Source organism: Electrona antarctica (assembly GCF_951216825.1).
Source record: "Electrona antarctica genome assembly, chromosome: 21".
Classification (NCBI taxonomy): domain Eukaryota; kingdom Metazoa; phylum Chordata; class Actinopteri; order Myctophiformes; family Myctophidae; genus Electrona; species Electrona antarctica.
The window spans coordinates 18,460,724-18,478,031 of NC_136802.1; the positions used below are offsets into that span (position 1 = coordinate 18,460,724).

The following is a 17,308-nucleotide window of genomic DNA, read 5'->3' on the forward strand; positions in this document are numbered from 1 at the left end:
TCTCTCTCTCTCGCTCTCTCTCTGTGTCGCTCTTGCTCTCTCTCTCTATTTCCGGGTTTCTTGCAGATGGCAAAAACCCTGTTGTGGTTTGGGTTTTGGAAACACTTCAGAAATGAGAGGGTATGGTAATTCCGCAGAGGAAAATATAGCCTACCCTGGGCCGGGCCTGCAGGCTGCCTGCTACCGTTTTACGCAAAGTAAAATCATTTCGGTGTAGGACAGGCTACTTATGGCTACTTGAGTTCTATTCGCAAGACCAGATCATGTTGTACTACTTGTAGCACAATACATGGTTCACAGCTAGGGTTCACACATGTGCTCTCATTATTGATTGATTGATTGATTTGAATTTATTAACAGATTGGACTCATTGGAGAATTACAGTAGGCAAAATTTCAAGCACAACTCAATACAAAACTGTTAACTGTGGACACCATAAAGTATTACACTTGTTTACAATGAATAGGGCCCACCATGTTCAATTGATCACAACAATTGGAGGTACAAATATACTCTATATAGCCAAAAATCATCATAGAGGAGGTAAAAAGAGAAAAAAAAACATACGTGAGGGACATAGTGAGGGGAAAAAGGGGTGGGTGGGGGATTCAGGTTTTACGGTTTTGAAGGAGTCAAGGGATTTGCATGTCTTAATGACTGTTGGTAGGGCGGACGCGTTCCACATTTTGGTGGCATAGGAGCGAAAATAATTTAGTCCCTTGTTTGTGCCGAATCTGGGTTGCACATGGTTTGTTGAGCTGGTGTTATGGGTGTGGACTTCGTTGACATTAAGGAAGTATTTAGACAGGTACATGGGTATCTTGGTGCCCACCTGTCCATTCAAATTCTAGACGGACCTGCCCCAAAGTTATTAGTGCAGCCGCAGCCGGCGAAAACTAGAGTTCTCAACAGGCCCAAAAATTAAGGCCTGGGCCCTCATCAAACCCATACACTCAAGAGAATGTCCCCGCTACCAACCGTAGATCTCCATATAGGCTACTGTATGGAGCTGACCTGTTCTGACATTCCATATGCTGATCTGACCTCATCAAACCATGTAGGCCTACACTCAAGACATGCTCCTTATATGGCCAGTACAGAATTCATTCCATGTTGATCTGACCCCCCATGCCAAAGCGCCAGCGCTCGGCCAGCAGTCTGCCGTCAACGAGGCGGATGCGTGCACGTGACCTCAGGCGTCTTACTGGTTATTTTTGTGTTGTGTCTCTGCTGTAAATATTTTATGAGACTTTATTTACATTAAAAAGCTATTATTCCAGTTATTAGCTCCATGACAGGCCAGGCCAGGGCGTATATTCCTGTTTGACAACCTTCTCTAGACAAGTTTGTAACGTTTTATCATTGTTATTCAACACACGCACGCACGTGTGCGCAGGCATGTGTGTGTGTGTGTGTGTGTGTGTGTGTGTGTGTGTGAGTGAGAGAGTCGTGCTACTATATGCGTGCTCAACCTTGAGCAACTTTAAAGGGTCACTTCACGCCTTTTGCAACCAGATCTTATTTTAATGATGTTTGGGAGACAAGAAACACTTTCCTGGGGTTTTGATGTGGATAATTTGTGTTTTTAGATATTTCCTAATTTCAAAGTGTCCATGGACTCCATCATGACATGGACACTGGGCTCACTTCCTTCCTGGACTACAATTCCCATAATGCTTTGGTGCACTGCTCCTCCTTGTGGATAGGGGGAGGGCTGTCTTACTGAGACAACATGTAGTCCAGGAAGTAAGTGAGCCCAGTGTCCATGACATCATGGAGTCCATGGACACTTTGAAATACTAAAATATCTAAAAACACATATTACCCACATAATAAACCCCAGGAAAGTGTTTATTGTCTCCCAAACATAATTCAAATAAGATCTGGTTGCAAAAGGGGTGAAGTGGTCCTTTAGATGATTGGCACTTAATTGGCAGCAGATCGAGGCAGCAGCAGCTAGCAGGACAGTTCAATTCCTTCACAGAGTGTAGCCTAGGCACTAGGCAGCACAGTCAGAAGGTGGTTTAGGGCAGGCTAGCTAGAATTACATTATTTCAGACAGTTGTTGTTGCAATGCACAGGCATAGCTTATAGGGCTCAGACACTAAACGTAGCCTAGGCCTACTCACGTTTGCATGACAGAGAGGGAGAGGCATTTCAGCCCTAGCTTACACATACCATTGTCTTTGATCTCCAGGCACCAGATAGAGACTATTGAAATGTAGATCTCCAATCGTATGGCAACGCGCGACGCGAGACTAATGAGAAATGTTTGGAGCAGGGTTGCCAGATTGTGTGAGAGAAACAAGCCCAACATAATCAAGCACTATGTAAATAAATACATAGGCTATTTGAAAATAGTAGATCTACAAGTTCACACGCGTGTGCGCTTGTAGATCTACTATTTTCAAATCAATCTTGAAGAAATTTGGAAAAATGTGGAATATTAAACATTTTAACAACACAAATCTTGTATGGGGGTTCCTGGCTTAACATGTTTTCAGATGGGGGTCAGCAGAAAAATGTATATTATTTTGGGGTTCCTTGACTTGAAAATGTAACCCTGGTTTAAACAACAGGGGAAACAAGCCCAAAAAACGCAACCCGCAACTACACTACAAGCAACTTTACAGAAAAACAAGCCCAATGTCGCTTATAATAAGCGGACATGGCAACACTGGTTTGGAGTGACGGACGGAGTCCACGCGTCCACGCAGGGCACCAGATTGCGGCGAGTGTCTCCCTCCCTCTGCTGACCAAAACACGTCACTGCAGACTGCAGAGCAAGCGACTGAATGGCCTTTTAATTTAAACCACCATGTTTCAGTTCAAACAATGTTCCAATGTGTTTTGAAAATGTTTTGCTTATTTCTAAATGTGCATGTTTTTGAAAATTGACCTTTTTAATACACTAGTAAAAGTGATGCATCACTTCTTGTATACCCCCAATTTTGAATTGATAACAACCCAATCGTCTTAAAGTTTATTATTTGCATTTAATGTATGTCGATCAGTTTGTCAGGTAGCCTAACTAAAAGTGTTACCGAATGGCAGGCATAACGAATTGTTTTTATATTGTTGCTTTACCAAGATAGGCTGAAAATACTATGGAAGTAGGATTTTCATGATATGCCTATTTTCCAAAGTTCTTGGAATTACAAAATAGACCTCCTATATTAGATGGGATCATATATCTGCAAGTCCACTAGTGTGGAGTGTTAATGTGTTAATAACCTATTTATAATGTGTTGTTAAAAGAAGAAGGTAGAGATCAAGGCGTTCCCCTGCCTTCAGAGTAAAAAACAAAACAAAACAAAAAAGCAAAAAAAAGAAAGAAGAATCTGTCCCCGGTCCAAAGCACCTCGTCTTCTTGCCAAAAAAGGGGGTGTGCGTGTGTGATGTGCATCAGAGAGAGAGAGGGAGAGAGAGAGAGCACAGCGGACGTGCGGGGCCAGAGGAGAGGAGCGACACACATTTTTCCTCCACTCCGACAGAGAGAAATGCTGCAACAACAATGACAACAACATAAATAACGACATTGTCCAAGTTGTCATTTCTCCTCTCTGTCTTTCCCTCATTCACTCGTGTCACAACAACAGCCAGCCAGCCAGCCAGCCAGGCCAGCGCCTACATGCATGCATGCGGCTTCCATCTGGCAGCCTGCGCCGAACGCGAGAGAAGCAGCAGCCGCATAATTGTTTTCATAATGCGGGCGTGAGTGCGAGGCACGCCGTAGTGAACGGAGGTAGGAATCGGGGAGGATACTACTACCGTTGGCTATACTGGAGACAAGCCAATTAAGGGCGACAGTCAGTCAGACAGAGACGCAAACAGCGGGCGCCACAATTATGTCGAACCGAAAGCACCGGGACAACCAGGAGATCTGCGCCCGCAAGGTCCGAGAGCTGGCCCAGTCCGGAGTAAACAAACACTGCTTCGAGTGCAGCCAGCCCGGGGTGACATACATCGACATCACCGTGGGCTGCTTCGTGTGCACGTCGTGCTCTGGAATGCTGTGAGTACTATTACACTGTTACACACACCACGGGCAAATGTGATACGATAATATCTAGCCTCTCTCTACTACACGTCGTGTAACCCCCAATGGATGGATCATTCATAATCATACATCGCAAATAAGCAGATCATTGAAATGATGGTTTATAGCCTGAAACCCACTAGCCAACCCCTAGAACTATAGGCTATACAATACATTTAGGGTTTAGGATGTTTCTGTGTCGACCAGAAGGTGTGAGGCGGAATAAGACAAGAGGCTGTGTGGATTGTACGCACACGTTAATTACGCAGTGTCTCTCTCTTCTCTTCTCTCTCATGTTATTTCCTTCCGATTACAGCTCAAAATGAGAAACCACTCGTTCCCAGGCTTGTCGGAACCGTTAATCGCACCTGACTTTCATTTCGCCCGACTTTCATTTCGTCATGGTGTAGCAGGTTTGACAATCATAATTGACACCTCTCTCCCGGGTTCTTTTCTCCTGTGTGTTTTGACACATTCTGTTCTCTGCATGCTGAGTGACAGCAGCTTGGTTGGGCCCAACACATGAGGCCGAAGATTTTTCAGTACTACTACTAGGCTATATACTTTGTGGCAATATTTCAGCACTGGTCTGCCCACTCTGCTTCCACATTCTGTCCCACTTAACGGTATTTGCTGGTATTCACGGAGAAAATAGGCTTAAGGTTTCTTTCCTCTCTGTATCTCCCTACATCTCAGGAGAGGCCTCAACCCTCCCCATAGAGTCAAGTCTATCTCCATGACAACCTTCTCCCAACAGGAAGTGGAGTTTCTGCAAAACCATGGCAACGAGGTGAGTGACAAGGCTGCCACTTAAATCGCCAGTGGATTGAGGGGCTATAGGAGGCGGGGCATGTTACACTCAAATCACACTACTTATGTGGATTATTGTAACATAACACAATTTGAATGCAGTTATTCATTTCTGGTATTATGTAGGCCCTACATTGTAGGGCAGCTATATGTCGGATATTCAGCAATATTGAAAGGCCATCTTGTCCTATTACATATTATGACAACAGTCACAGGCCCTGCCCTGATTAGAAAAGCTTGTTTTGGTCAGGGCTAAAGTACAGTACAATTCTACTCTCTGCCATCCTGTTATTTTGCCATGGTTGCAATGTGGAATATGATGCTTCCCTTCCTGTTACCAGTTGGACTAGACTCTGTGGTTTGACTGTATCGTGAGAAACACTGGTGCTCTGCCCCACTTAAGTGCTGTGAAACAAATCAACCAGTAATGTTCTATCTCTCTCTTACTGTCCAAAGGTAAAGAGAGAGAGAGGGAGAGAGGGAGAGAGAGAGAGAGAGGTTTTTTAATGCATCATGCGTTTTCCCATCCATGCTTCAGATACTTGTTTATTCGTGTCCATGGCTTGCCATATACCGTATAAAGGAAATAAATCAATTGCTTGTACCAAAATGATTGTTAACTGATTATTCATATGATGGCCAAAGCACAACACAAGTGACTCAGTCATTTCAAATAAAGTGGGCAGGAGGTGAGGTGTATAATATTCTCCATTGTCTCGCCAGCATCTCTGTTGAGAGGGGAGCCTGATCTGTGAGGTTTCCGGCTGATTAATGTATACACCTCTTCTCCTGAATATTCCATAGCTCTTTTACATCAGTGAGTCACAGTCAATACTGCGTATGATTAATGTAAGACATTTCTAATATTAATACACAGTACCTCAACTCATCCCATGGGTCACAGATTTTTTAATTTGTTTCTCTGGAAAATAACATTGGTCATCTTAGAATCGTCTCTTATGAGAGTTGTGGTCCAAAATGAACAAACTGTCCAAGCTATATTGTCGGGGAGGTGTCTCTATATCATTTACGATAGCCAGTTTCATATTTGATACAGTATTTTTCTGCCGAAAATTTTATTAATTTTCGGCGTTAACATTAGGCTTTACACTGTCATATGAGTCATGCTGCCGGGGTTTATGGGAATTCAGAATAGGGAAAAAATGTGACCCAGGTACAATGCATAAATTATGTCAGACTTCGGTGCTCTAGTAACAAATGCCATGGTGGAGGATGTTATGTCACATCTCAAACTCGAAGAACTTAAATATACAATCAGGGGCTCCACTCAGAAATATACCAGAGTTTGGCAACCGTTTCTAACCTACTTTGCGGTAGTATTTTCTACGTAGTCATTGGCCATCCCCCCCCCCCCCCCCCCCCCCTTCGTTTATTTATTTATTTTTTGTATTTTATATAGTTATAGTTGATTTCATTAATATACAATTTGTGTTTTTTTACATTGCATTATAACAAATGCCATAAAAATTACACTCATGTGAAGTGTGGGGCGCTCTTATCATCATACATCAGTCAATCAAATCAACACATTTCGTGCTACGGACACACACAGAAACCTGTGCTGTGCATAGGAGGGGCTAGCACCCCTCAATAATAATAATTTCAAATATTTTACCTGACAAGTCCACAGACAACCGTTATATCCCACTTAACCACTCAAACCCTTTTTTCCCTCTACATCAAATCTCTCTGTGTGTGTGTGTGTGTGTGTGTGTGTGTGTGTGTGTGTGTGTGTGTGTGTGTGTGTGTGTGTGTGTGTGTGTGTGTGTGTGTGTGTGTGTGTGTGTGTGTGTGTGTGTGCGTGTGACTGCGTGTGCACGTTCAGGTTGGGAGAAGGACGTGGCTCTGCGTGTTTGATCCAAAGACTGATGGGTGCAGCGACATGAGAGACTCTCAGAAGTTCAAGGAGTTCCTCCAGGACAAATATGAGAAGAAGAAATGGTGAGAAGGTCCCATAGGATTCACAAATGTTTAAAAACACCAAAATTGCCAGATGCCAGGTCTACAAACTGGCATCTTTCTTCATAACATGCTATCTAAATTACATTTTAAGGTTCTGAACTTCTGACAGCTTCCCTGTGTTAGCTGGTCTGAGTGAGCGGGAGGGGTTGAAGATATGGGGTGCCATACCTTTGGTTGCTTTAAATTATAGGCCAACATCGGTGTTCTTTTGATTGCTAGTGACACGTAGTGATTCGTTCAGCGATTCGTTCATAAGAACTAGTTCTTTGCCATGAACAAACACGTTCACTTCTTGAAACTGTAACATTCACGCTTTCGTTCATGCCGCACCCCCCACGCACGCACACCCGTACACAGGACGGGTGTGCTGTTCCTCCCACGATGGACAGACCATCAGACAGACAGACAGACAGACAGCAGTATGCATTATGAGTTTGCAGTATGCAGTATGAGTTATTTCTCTCTAGTCTAGACAATAGTATATAGACATACATGTGTATTTCTATTTGAATTTAAAGGTAGCCTATACTGTTGTTCCTGGACAAAAGACCGATAGTGTTCGCACCACATTTAAGTATCAAAAGAAAGGGTGCTAAGGGCTGGTCAATTACGGTAAAACGTTTTGTTTGAATAGAAGATGCAAATAGTATGAACATACTTAAAGACATGCTAGGAACTCTCATGTGAGTTAGGCTGCTTTGTAAAACATTGCATTTGTGGAAATAATTCTCGACTAATAAACATAACTCAATTATTTATTGTAGTTATTTATTACTCCTAGACATTATTGTATTACAAAGAAGGTCAGGCAATTAGATGGTGAATGACAGTGTTATGTTTCTGTGCAGTCATGTCAGTGTGATTGGATGCACACAGTTGCATGCAAAAGTAGCTCATGCGTTCCGCCGGGACCGAAAGCACAACTGAACGTTGAACGTTAAAGGAGCATTCAGTGATTTGGGTGATTTGGAAAACCACCCAGTCCGCCCCGGTAACAAAATGTGCTCATGCACGCTCTACAGTGGGGGGGAAGTGCAACAGGCCAACAGCATGTGCACCAAGGCCCGCCCCCACTCGATCATGATTGGAGGAAGGCCCCTCTCATCCTGATTGGATGAAGGCTTTGCCACCCGCCACCAAAACTGAAACTAGGGTTTTTTGACCCCAGGGGCTCACTGGGGACAGGGAGGAACTCCTTATATGGTCAGCACACTCTATAATAGGGAGGATTATCCAGAAAAAAAGAAAAAATAAGTGATATTTGAATTAAGTCAAATCACTGAATATACCTTTAACGGATCACGCCTGGGGACAGTGGGGAGCAGTTATGGGCCAAGTGTTTTGCTCAAGGACACTCCGACACAGACTGGGGCCGGGGGGAACTTTCTGATTCCCAGACGGCCTCTATGCCCATTCAGCTAAGCTGCAGGTTCACTAGTAAGAGACCACACCTCTACTTAAGTTTGACAGTTTATTGAAACGAAATGTGATGAATGTGGAACGGGATGAGGAACCCAAGGTTAGGGCGAGACTCTGGGTGGGGGCGAAGTCTCAGGAGCTGACGGCCATCGTTGCTGTATACTCGGGGAGCGGTCGGTCATCTCTGCTCCGTCACTGCCCCACCTGGGTTCCTAGAGAAATATTCGAGGATGAAGGAGGAGGTTGGTGTGGAGGAGGACGACGAATTTGAAAGCAGTGATTGGCAGAAATAGCCGATCTACAAGAGCAGTACTCACGACCCATGTTTGGTCTGTTGTGGAGCAGAACAAACAAGCTGGCTTGTCACAGGTGTATTTATACTGTGGTGATTGCAGCAAGGATTGGATGTGGTGAGTGGAGGCAGGTGTAGTGGACATAGACATATATACGTAGACGCCCTTTCCGGCTCTGAGGCGCGTGTCACCATTGAAGGCACAATTTTCCCGAGATTCCTTGCAAAGCATTTGCCTTCAATGAGCCGCTTCCGCGTGCGTAACATAAGTCCCGGAAAAGACGCGCTGTGATTGGCCAGTAGTCACTTGAGTGACAGCGAGAGTCAAATGCCTTCAGCACTTCTAAATAAGAAAGCTGCGGAGAACTGTTGCTTTGTGTTCACTCTTTAATGTTTTCTGTTAGTAATCTAATCCCCCCTGGCTCTGATGTTGTATTGTTGTATTAATAACTTTGTTGTTTGTGTTTGTTTGTTTGTTTGTCTTGTTTTGTATTGTAATGTATTGTCATGACTGGTATAAAGATTTGTTTAAAAAAAAAAAGCCTTCAGCACTGCACTTCCGCCTTCATTGGGATACACGTCGCTCCAATGAACTGCAACAGCCAGTGAGGCATCTATTTTTGAGTGGTGTAAACCACTCCTACAACTGGCTTTGTTAGTCTGTGCAGAAAAAATGAGCATGGTTGCTATGTTCACCCTGTTCACCCGGGTGTGATTTCATTACGTCAGACATTTGAGTGGTGTAAACCACTCCTACAACTGGCTTTGTTAGTCTGTGCAGAAAAAATGAGCATGGTTGCTATGTTCACCCTGTTCACCCGGGTGTGATTTCATTACGTCAGACATGATTTCATTACGTCAGACGGGCTATATAAGACCTTACACCACTCAGTTCACACGGGTGTGATTTTTTATAATATCAATGGTAGTGGATACAGGTGATTGTGAATGGGGAGTGGTTTGAGTGAGGGCAAGTGTGGTAGATAGGGAAGCGATTGAGAATGGGGTGTGGCCAGCAGAGGGTGGTCTCTACTCCTGAACCTACGTTGAACACAACTACATTTAGAGACGGTTAAGCTGAAGTGATAAGTATAAATGGTTGTGTTTAGGCATTATGTTAAAATGGTTACGTTTAGGTGTCCAGTTTAAAAATGGTCGTGTTTTGGTGTAAAGTTAAAGATGGTTGGTTATGATTAGGCATGCCCTTGTTGTGTTTTATGGTAAAGTTTAGCGTAAGGACCTGGGGAGGGCATTCACTGTCACAATGTGATGCTTCAGAGCATTGTGGTGGAAACTCTCGAGGAGCAAGGTACTTTGATGAGCAAAGATGACAGACCAGTCTGCATGTTCACTAGTATATATTCAGCACAAAGTTAATTTACAACATTGGTTCTAGGTCTAATCTACAGTAGCAAGAGCAGGTGGCGGCAAGCAGCAGGCCCCTTCATTCAGTTTCAGGCAGCTTATATACCCCTCATTCTTTCCCTATCCAGGCAGACAGAATCAAATCTATTCTTACCCACCAATCACATGATGTTTTAATCCTGAGTATCCTGCATCCAGCCTCAGCATTATTCATACCCTATGTCCTGTGTCTCCTTCTCATCTTTATTTAAATCAGAGACCTTTAGTGACCAGTACACACAAGTGTCCAGTAGCTGGTCAGTGTGACCCAGATCATACGTATCATCATGTTGCATCAGTTCAAGCAGACAGTGATGAAGCAATACTGAAATTCATGTGTGCATAACCATGTTAATGTTCTATGGCTTTAAAGGGGCATTCCACTCATTTTCAACATTTTACTATGTCATTAATATATGGGGGGACTTTTTATTATTTCCACACAACAGCTCTAAGGTATATTAATGACATAGTAAAATGTTGAAAATGAGTGGTATTCCCCTTTAATGTTAAAATGCATTCAAGTTTGCACGACTCAAGTTGGTGAAGTTATTCTGATGTCTTGCTATGGTCCCGCTCTTGTATACCTGTGGGGGGTTTTGCATAGCGTTCCCTGATTTAGCTTAACATTCATCTCAAAGAGCAGAACCATTAACGCCAAGTTTAACTGTATTCCATTTGTTGCAAATAAATGGTTAAATCTACCACTAATCTAGGGGCAGCAGTGGCTCAGGGGTAGAGTGACCGGATGGAAACCGAAAGGCTCCCAGTTCGAACCCGGGCTCCCCCAGAGTTAGTGTCGAAGTGTCCCTGAGCATGACACTGAACTCCTAATTGCTCCCGATGTGCAGGTTGGTGCCTTGCATGGTTTCCCCCGGCATCGGTGTGTGAATGTGTGAGTGAATGAGTGAATGTAATGCACAATCTCTGTAAAGCGCCTTGCATAAAGGCGCTATATAAATGCACCATTTACCATTTTACTTTGACGTGAGCGTTCCTTACTGAAGAAATTCCCTAACAGAATTTCTACAGAGCGTATGGCAGCTTAATCTCCATGGCCTATTAAATATCCAATCTCTTTCAGGCATTTTTCCAAGAGTAAGAATCGGAGGGATGTGGAGGGACCATGGAGCCCCGGGGTCCAGGCCTTGCCCCCTTCCCATGGCCCCCTTGCCAGCCAAGCCCCCTCTCATGCCATGCCACCCAACACCAGACCGACAAGGCCATTGGTGAGTATTCAGGTGGAAAACCAGGGTTGAAAGAAACTCAAGTTTCAACTCTTTGTCTTCATCTATTCTCAACATGCGCACGTGTGCAAGCACAGATATAATCAACTATAAGTAAAGTTATATGGAAATTGGAAGGGGGTGGTATGATAGAGAAATTGGGCCAGAAATATTATATTTAGAATTTTAGATTGATTTGATAGGGGAGGTGAAGAAAATCGCTGCAGGGGAGCTAGAACAAGAGAGAGAGAGACAGAGTTGGTGTTGCAGCAGTGAATGAAGTGAGACAAATATGGATGGTCAGAGAGAAAGACCAGGTTGCCCACACATCAAAGTTAAGCCCATATGAATTATTGAGAATGCCTGACTGACTCGCTGACCTTTGTATCTCTCTGTCTCTCTCTCTCTCTGGTCTTTCAGTCACAGTCCCAACTGCCGCCATGGGATCGAGTGCCCACTGTCTCCCCTGCTGACATGCGAACGGATGTGTTCACGGCTCGGCCCTCGCGCTCGCAGAGCTTCAGAGACCCCCCTCTGAAAGGTAAGAGAGTAGCTTTTCAGTGCCCAAAGAGACGCCCGTCATGCTTGTGAAAGGTTTCAGCCATGGAACAAGCTCACTTGTTGTCAGCTCTCCATCATTTATCCTTTTGTTTATGTATCTTTATTCCTCAATATCTCCTGGTTTTTGTTGACGTTTTGATCTCTAACTTTGTGCCCTCAACCCAGACCCTGGTCTGTGTGGGATCGAAAGACAACGTCCGGGTTCCCTCTCCTCAACCCTGGGAGCTCAAAACCATGCCCCCTCCTTCCCTGCTCTGCCAAGACCCTCAGGTCTGTTGCTCACAGCCTCCTCGCTTCCTAGTGGCTCTCCTATTTCCTTCTTGGTATCTTTCTAGGTCTACGAGGAATAAACATTGTCAGAGCCAATTTTTCGAGTACGTTCTGTATTCCTGTGATGATAGTGTCGTTTCAACAGAGTCTTCCTAAATTTCTTTCTAGAAGAAAGATAGGTTGACATGAGTGAGAAGATAAGATGGACCTTTATTGATCCCTGTGGGGAAATTTAGGTGTGTGAAACACAGGATAGGTGCAGGTAAGAGTAGAGAAATAAGAATAAGATTGAAAAATAAATCAACTTGGATTTGATTTAATTTGGATCTCTTTTAGCCCATCGGCTAAACTTCCAAGTGTCCAGTCTACATAAAACATAACATAACAGCACAATAATGATATTAATAAAAACCACAACCAAGTATTACAGCATAGACATCAATTACAGCATAAAGCACGTTCCTGCCCTGGCTGCCCATATATGATACACATACCAATCTACATGGCTATAGTACTACCAACATCCTACAGACAGCTCACTGAAAAAAGATAAAAGATCGACTTCCGACATTCGTTTTTTAATTTTGGCAACACATAGTAGTATTTTTGTCTTGGAGTGTCTGACCCTAGACAGAGACCCTAGAATGAGATTGATGTACAGTGTAATGCCTGGCTTATACTTGGTTCCATGCCAGAAATAGCCAATTTAAAACCTCACAACGCGTTGCACTGCACAACTAAGTATAAATCACCCTTCTGCTGTCATTCAACATTGAGCTGATGGTACGATTTACTTTCTGTATATCAAGCTTGAAAAAGACTGGACAAGTCTTTGAACATCATTTTGACAGCCTGGCTCCCAGCAAAGGGACACACAGTATGAACTGCAAGCTGGTCAGGTTTCTTTTTATACCAAGTTATGTCAACATCGTACGCCGGTGAGTTGCTGTCACAAAATTAAGGTCAGACAATTGTGTCTGTGCAGTGTCGAAAATCTATAGCGCGTCTGTGTGATTTTAATGGCTCTCAGCCTACATACTATTTCAATGTATGTTTTCTCTTTTGTATTCTCCTGCAGTATGCCTCCTGCAACCCGCTCTTAATGTATCTCTTTCTTTCCCTACCCCTTCATCTATCCCTCCTCTGTCCTCATAGCCAGTAGCACTTTCAAAAACCACTTCACTTTAGGTAAGGCACAGACCAGTGTGTGTGTGTGTGTGTGTGTGTGTGTGTGTGTGTGTGTGTGTGTGTGTGTGTGTGTGTGTGTGTGTGTGTGTGTGTGTGTGTGTGTGTGTGTGTGTGTGTGTGTGTGTGTGTGTGTGTGTGTGTGTGTGTGTGTGTGTGTGTGTGTGTGTGTGTGTGTGTGTGTGTGATCGATAAGCTCGCCACTATATGTCATTCGTAATGGATGTGATATAGATGTGGGCCATACTAGGTTTATGCTTGTGTGTATATGAGTTTCATTTTCTTGCTCGACAACAGTACTGAATGCAAGAGAACACAGCACAATTGAGTAGAATGGAATACAACAGTTATCCATCCACTGCATGTTAACCACATAAACCCTATGTACTTCATCAAACAACAATTAGCAAAAACAGCGCCGCGTTGCAAACCTGTAGATCGGTTATTATTGAAGATTGTGAACATTTTGACATTTTTAGTTTTTGAACATGTACATGTACGCCTATAATGACATGCGCAAGTAGGGATGTCAGGTTGAAAGTGCTTCAAGTGTCTTTTGCAGTACTCAATTCAGGCACAGTTACTACCAGCCAATGTCACGCACTGCAGTGGCGGTCGATATTTCTCATCGTTCATCTGCCAATCCTCCTTTGAAAGCCCACATCTGAAGACTGGGGGGTGCGGTGGGGGTGCCAAGGACATACTGTGCACGCATGCACACTGTCCCCCCAGAGGAAAAAGAAGTTTAAGTTATTTTTAGGCAGTAGCCGGTACCCCTCCCTGTCAACAGAGGCCCCAGTGATATTTCACACCACGTTGTGTCACAGCGTTGGAAAGCTAGCTATGTAGGCCACAGTTGTAATCACACAAAGCACATTAACATTCCAAACACGTATCCTAGGAAGTATGCTAGGATGCCATTTAGCAAGATAGGCAAGATCTCTTAATCGTATATAACCAGTTGGAGGCCAGCGGAGGAGATACCATACCAACAATGCACCCACTTGGTTTTGGCATGCTTTTTTATCACAGACAATCTCTGTCTGGTCTAGTCTACTGTCTTCACCTCCTGTCTTGACTGCTCTCTAGCTCTTAAGGTCTTACTCTTGACAGCACAAATCTAACTTCAAATTAGATTTCACAAACAAAACTAATGTTCATTTGGCTCTGCATCCTAATAGCATGCCCTGCCCTGATAAATAGAATGCGGTGTCTAGTGTGTCTTATACTATCTCTCCCTCTCTCTCTCTCGCACACACACACACACACACACACACACACACACACACACACACACACACACACACACACACACACGCACAGTCGCATACGCACAGTCGCAGTCGTATGCACACACACACACACACACACACACACACACACACACACACACACACACACACACACACACACACACACACACACACACACACACACACTCACTGATGTTATTGAAGAATAGAAGATGTCCTGTGCTTTTTATGCCCTTGCAATTGTATTTATTTGATCACTGCCCTGAAAACTGTTTGCAACTCTGCCTGCTTACTGTAAAGGATAATGTGTGTGCATGGACAGATAGAGACACTGTGATGATTGATAATGTTGAATGACATATCACATGCTCCATAGCATGAAGCTATCAACTAAGAATATTTTCTCTTTAGTGTTAGATTTAATGTATCAGCTGTTTTATGTCATCTGACTTAGTGTGTGTTAAATGATAACGGGTAATGTCTATATTCAGTGGAATGATTGATGAATATGTTGCAGAGCCTTGGATGAAGGCCTATGTAGTGTTAAGCCTAATTTATGTTGCGTCAACCCGTGTGCCAGTGTCGCACACCGCAAATAGCCGATCTCCAAGCTCACAACACATGATGTGACATGTTGTAGATCGGCTTGGAGATCGGCTATATTTCAGTGATTGACACGATGTGCTCAGGCTTTAGCTTCATGTACTGTACATTCTTCATTAGGACCTACAGGTGCCATGGAAGCCAATGCCATATTTATGGCCTGAACTGATTTTCTCAGTTCTGCTTTTCTTGCAATTGTGACAGAATTCAGTTTAGTTCAGTCTTATTCTTTGTTTTACATAATGTTAGACATAAGTGGAATTGCAACAGGACAGTTCTGATACGGGCGTGGCTTCCATAATTTATGGATCTTGGACTACCTGTGGCCAGTCTATGACCTCAATAGTATCATCAGCAGTGTGACATAAGTATTATGATGTCAGTGACAGTACCATGATGTCATTCATCTCCGTATTTGGGCAACGTTTCAGCCCAGTCCTGACCTCCATTGACTTCCAGCATAAAATGTATTCATAATATAAAAATCACACTCGTGTGAAGTGAGGGGCACTCTCATACATCATCACATTCCGTGCTCAGCCAATCAAATCATCACATTCCGTGGTACACACACACACACACACACACACACACCCAAACACACAAAGCTGGGCATAGGAGGGCTAGCGCCCGTTAAAAAAAAAGAAAAGAAATTACAGCATGCACAAGAAAGCTTGCACTAATCAGTCCAGTGGTTTGTTAGATTAGCCTCGGACTCACAGACTCAGACCCTCATCTAGACATGCAGCGCTGCTCCTTCCAGATGGCTCTGCCTCTACAGTACCATGCTGTAAAAACAAATCAAAATCACAACAATTCAGGCGTTAGAAAACCTATTCCGTGGCAGCGGAAATGGACTTCTGTAGTCACCAGACGATATGCATACTCTGGAGCTAAGAGCTCATTTGTACTTTGTTGTACTTTCGTGTACTTTTAAGTTGATTTATTTTTTCATTTGAAACTGTAAGGTATGAATGAGCCTGTGTCATGTTGTTCTCAGGTCGTACGGTCTCGGCCTCAGGGTGCTCGGGCCCCTTCAGGGCCTTCCCCAAGTCTCTGAGTGTGGACTTTGGTGGTCTGGGCCAGCCTCATCCTCAGTCCCTGACCCTGTCCTTGCCCCAGTCCCAGTCCCACCCACAACCACTGCATCAGCAGCAGCAGCAGCAAGCAACCGGTCACAGCCAGACTGCTGCTGCCGCCGCCAACAGAAGCTCACAGGACAAGTATGCTGCAGTGTCCCACCTGGACAGCGTCTTCTCAGACACGTCTCCTGGGACAGGTAGGACAGCTGGAGAACATGCTTGAGAGCGGAAGGGAATATATATATTAATGAGTGTGTGTGTGTGTGTGTGTGTGTGTGTGTGTGTGTGTGTGTGTGTGTGTGTGTGTGTGTGTGTGTGTGTGTGTGTGTGTGTGTGTGCGTGCGTGCGTGCGTGCGTGCGTGCGTGCGTGCGTGCGTGCGTGCGTGCGTGCGTGCGTGCGTGCGTGCGTGCGTGCGTGCGTGCGTGCGTGCGTGCGTGCGTGCGTGCGTGCGTGCGTGCGTGCGTGCGTGCGTGCGTGCGTGCGTGCGTGCGTGCGTGCGTGCGTGCGTGCGTGCGTGCGTGCATGTGCTTTAATTGTGTCTGTAGTGTGTATTACATGTGCGCTCTGGGGAGCGCAAGCTCATATCGATTGGTTAGCGCGCAATGGGAAGGTGGGGTGTTGTAATAGCAAGGGACAAGTTACAAAGAAATTGAGTGGGGTGGGGGTGGGTTATGTAACATCCTTAAATCGAAATGCCAAGTGAATTATCCACATAGTGACCAGAAGACCTCGTTAAAGTGTCTCGGTCTGATTGTTCTCATATAGCTCCTTCTTTGATGTACATGTGCAGGAGGGATACGCCATACTTGCAAAAGATCCCTGGAGGCCGGAGCATGGATGTGTTGGGTTTTTTGCCACATGCTTCACTGCTTTCTCCAGTGGCTGTTGCAAGTTTACTATTGATTTTCTGTCGTGACCTGGTTTGATTAATATCAAGTTGAGTGTAGAGGGGTGTTTTCTCAAACTACTTTGTAAGGGATTTTTACTCAAGGTACTTGGTAATGCTTTTGTGCAGTGACAATTGGCACACTTCAGATCAGCAGCTTAATAATGACACTTGATCTCTGAAATGACTAGCTGTCTAGGGAGTAGGGACCTGCAGGTTATTATGGTGTGTTTTATTTTTATGAATGTTTGTTTTAGTGCCACCTGGTGGGCCTCCACAGTACAGCACCCTCTT

General features: G+C 44.3%; 1 protein-coding gene across 2 annotated transcripts in view; it reads left to right on the forward strand.

Moving 5' to 3' along the window:
- Positions 1-3,848: 3,848 nt before the first annotated feature.
- Positions 3,849-17,308, forward strand: part of agfg2 (ArfGAP with FG repeats 2) — a gene marked incomplete at its 5' end in the record, with an annotated part of 16,050 nt that continues 2,590 nt past the window's right edge. Inside the window, 9 exons of one of the 2 annotated variants that reach the window (XM_079490511.1) lie at positions 3,849-4,015; positions 4,736-4,829; positions 6,696-6,811; positions 11,032-11,176; positions 11,594-11,714; positions 11,900-12,004; positions 13,160-13,192; positions 16,046-16,324; positions 17,272-17,308. The exon at positions 17,272-17,308 is cut by the window's right edge and continues 39 nt beyond it. In XM_079490511.1, coding sequence (XP_079346637.1) covers positions 3,849-4,015; positions 4,736-4,829; positions 6,696-6,811; positions 11,032-11,176; positions 11,594-11,714; positions 11,900-12,004; positions 13,160-13,192; positions 16,046-16,324; positions 17,272-17,308 — 1,097 coding nt within the window. The remainder of the gene's footprint in view (positions 4,016-4,735; positions 4,830-6,695; positions 6,812-11,031; positions 11,177-11,593; positions 11,715-11,899; positions 12,005-13,159; positions 13,193-16,045; positions 16,325-17,271) is intronic. The other variant, XM_079490512.1, reaches the window with a different exon arrangement.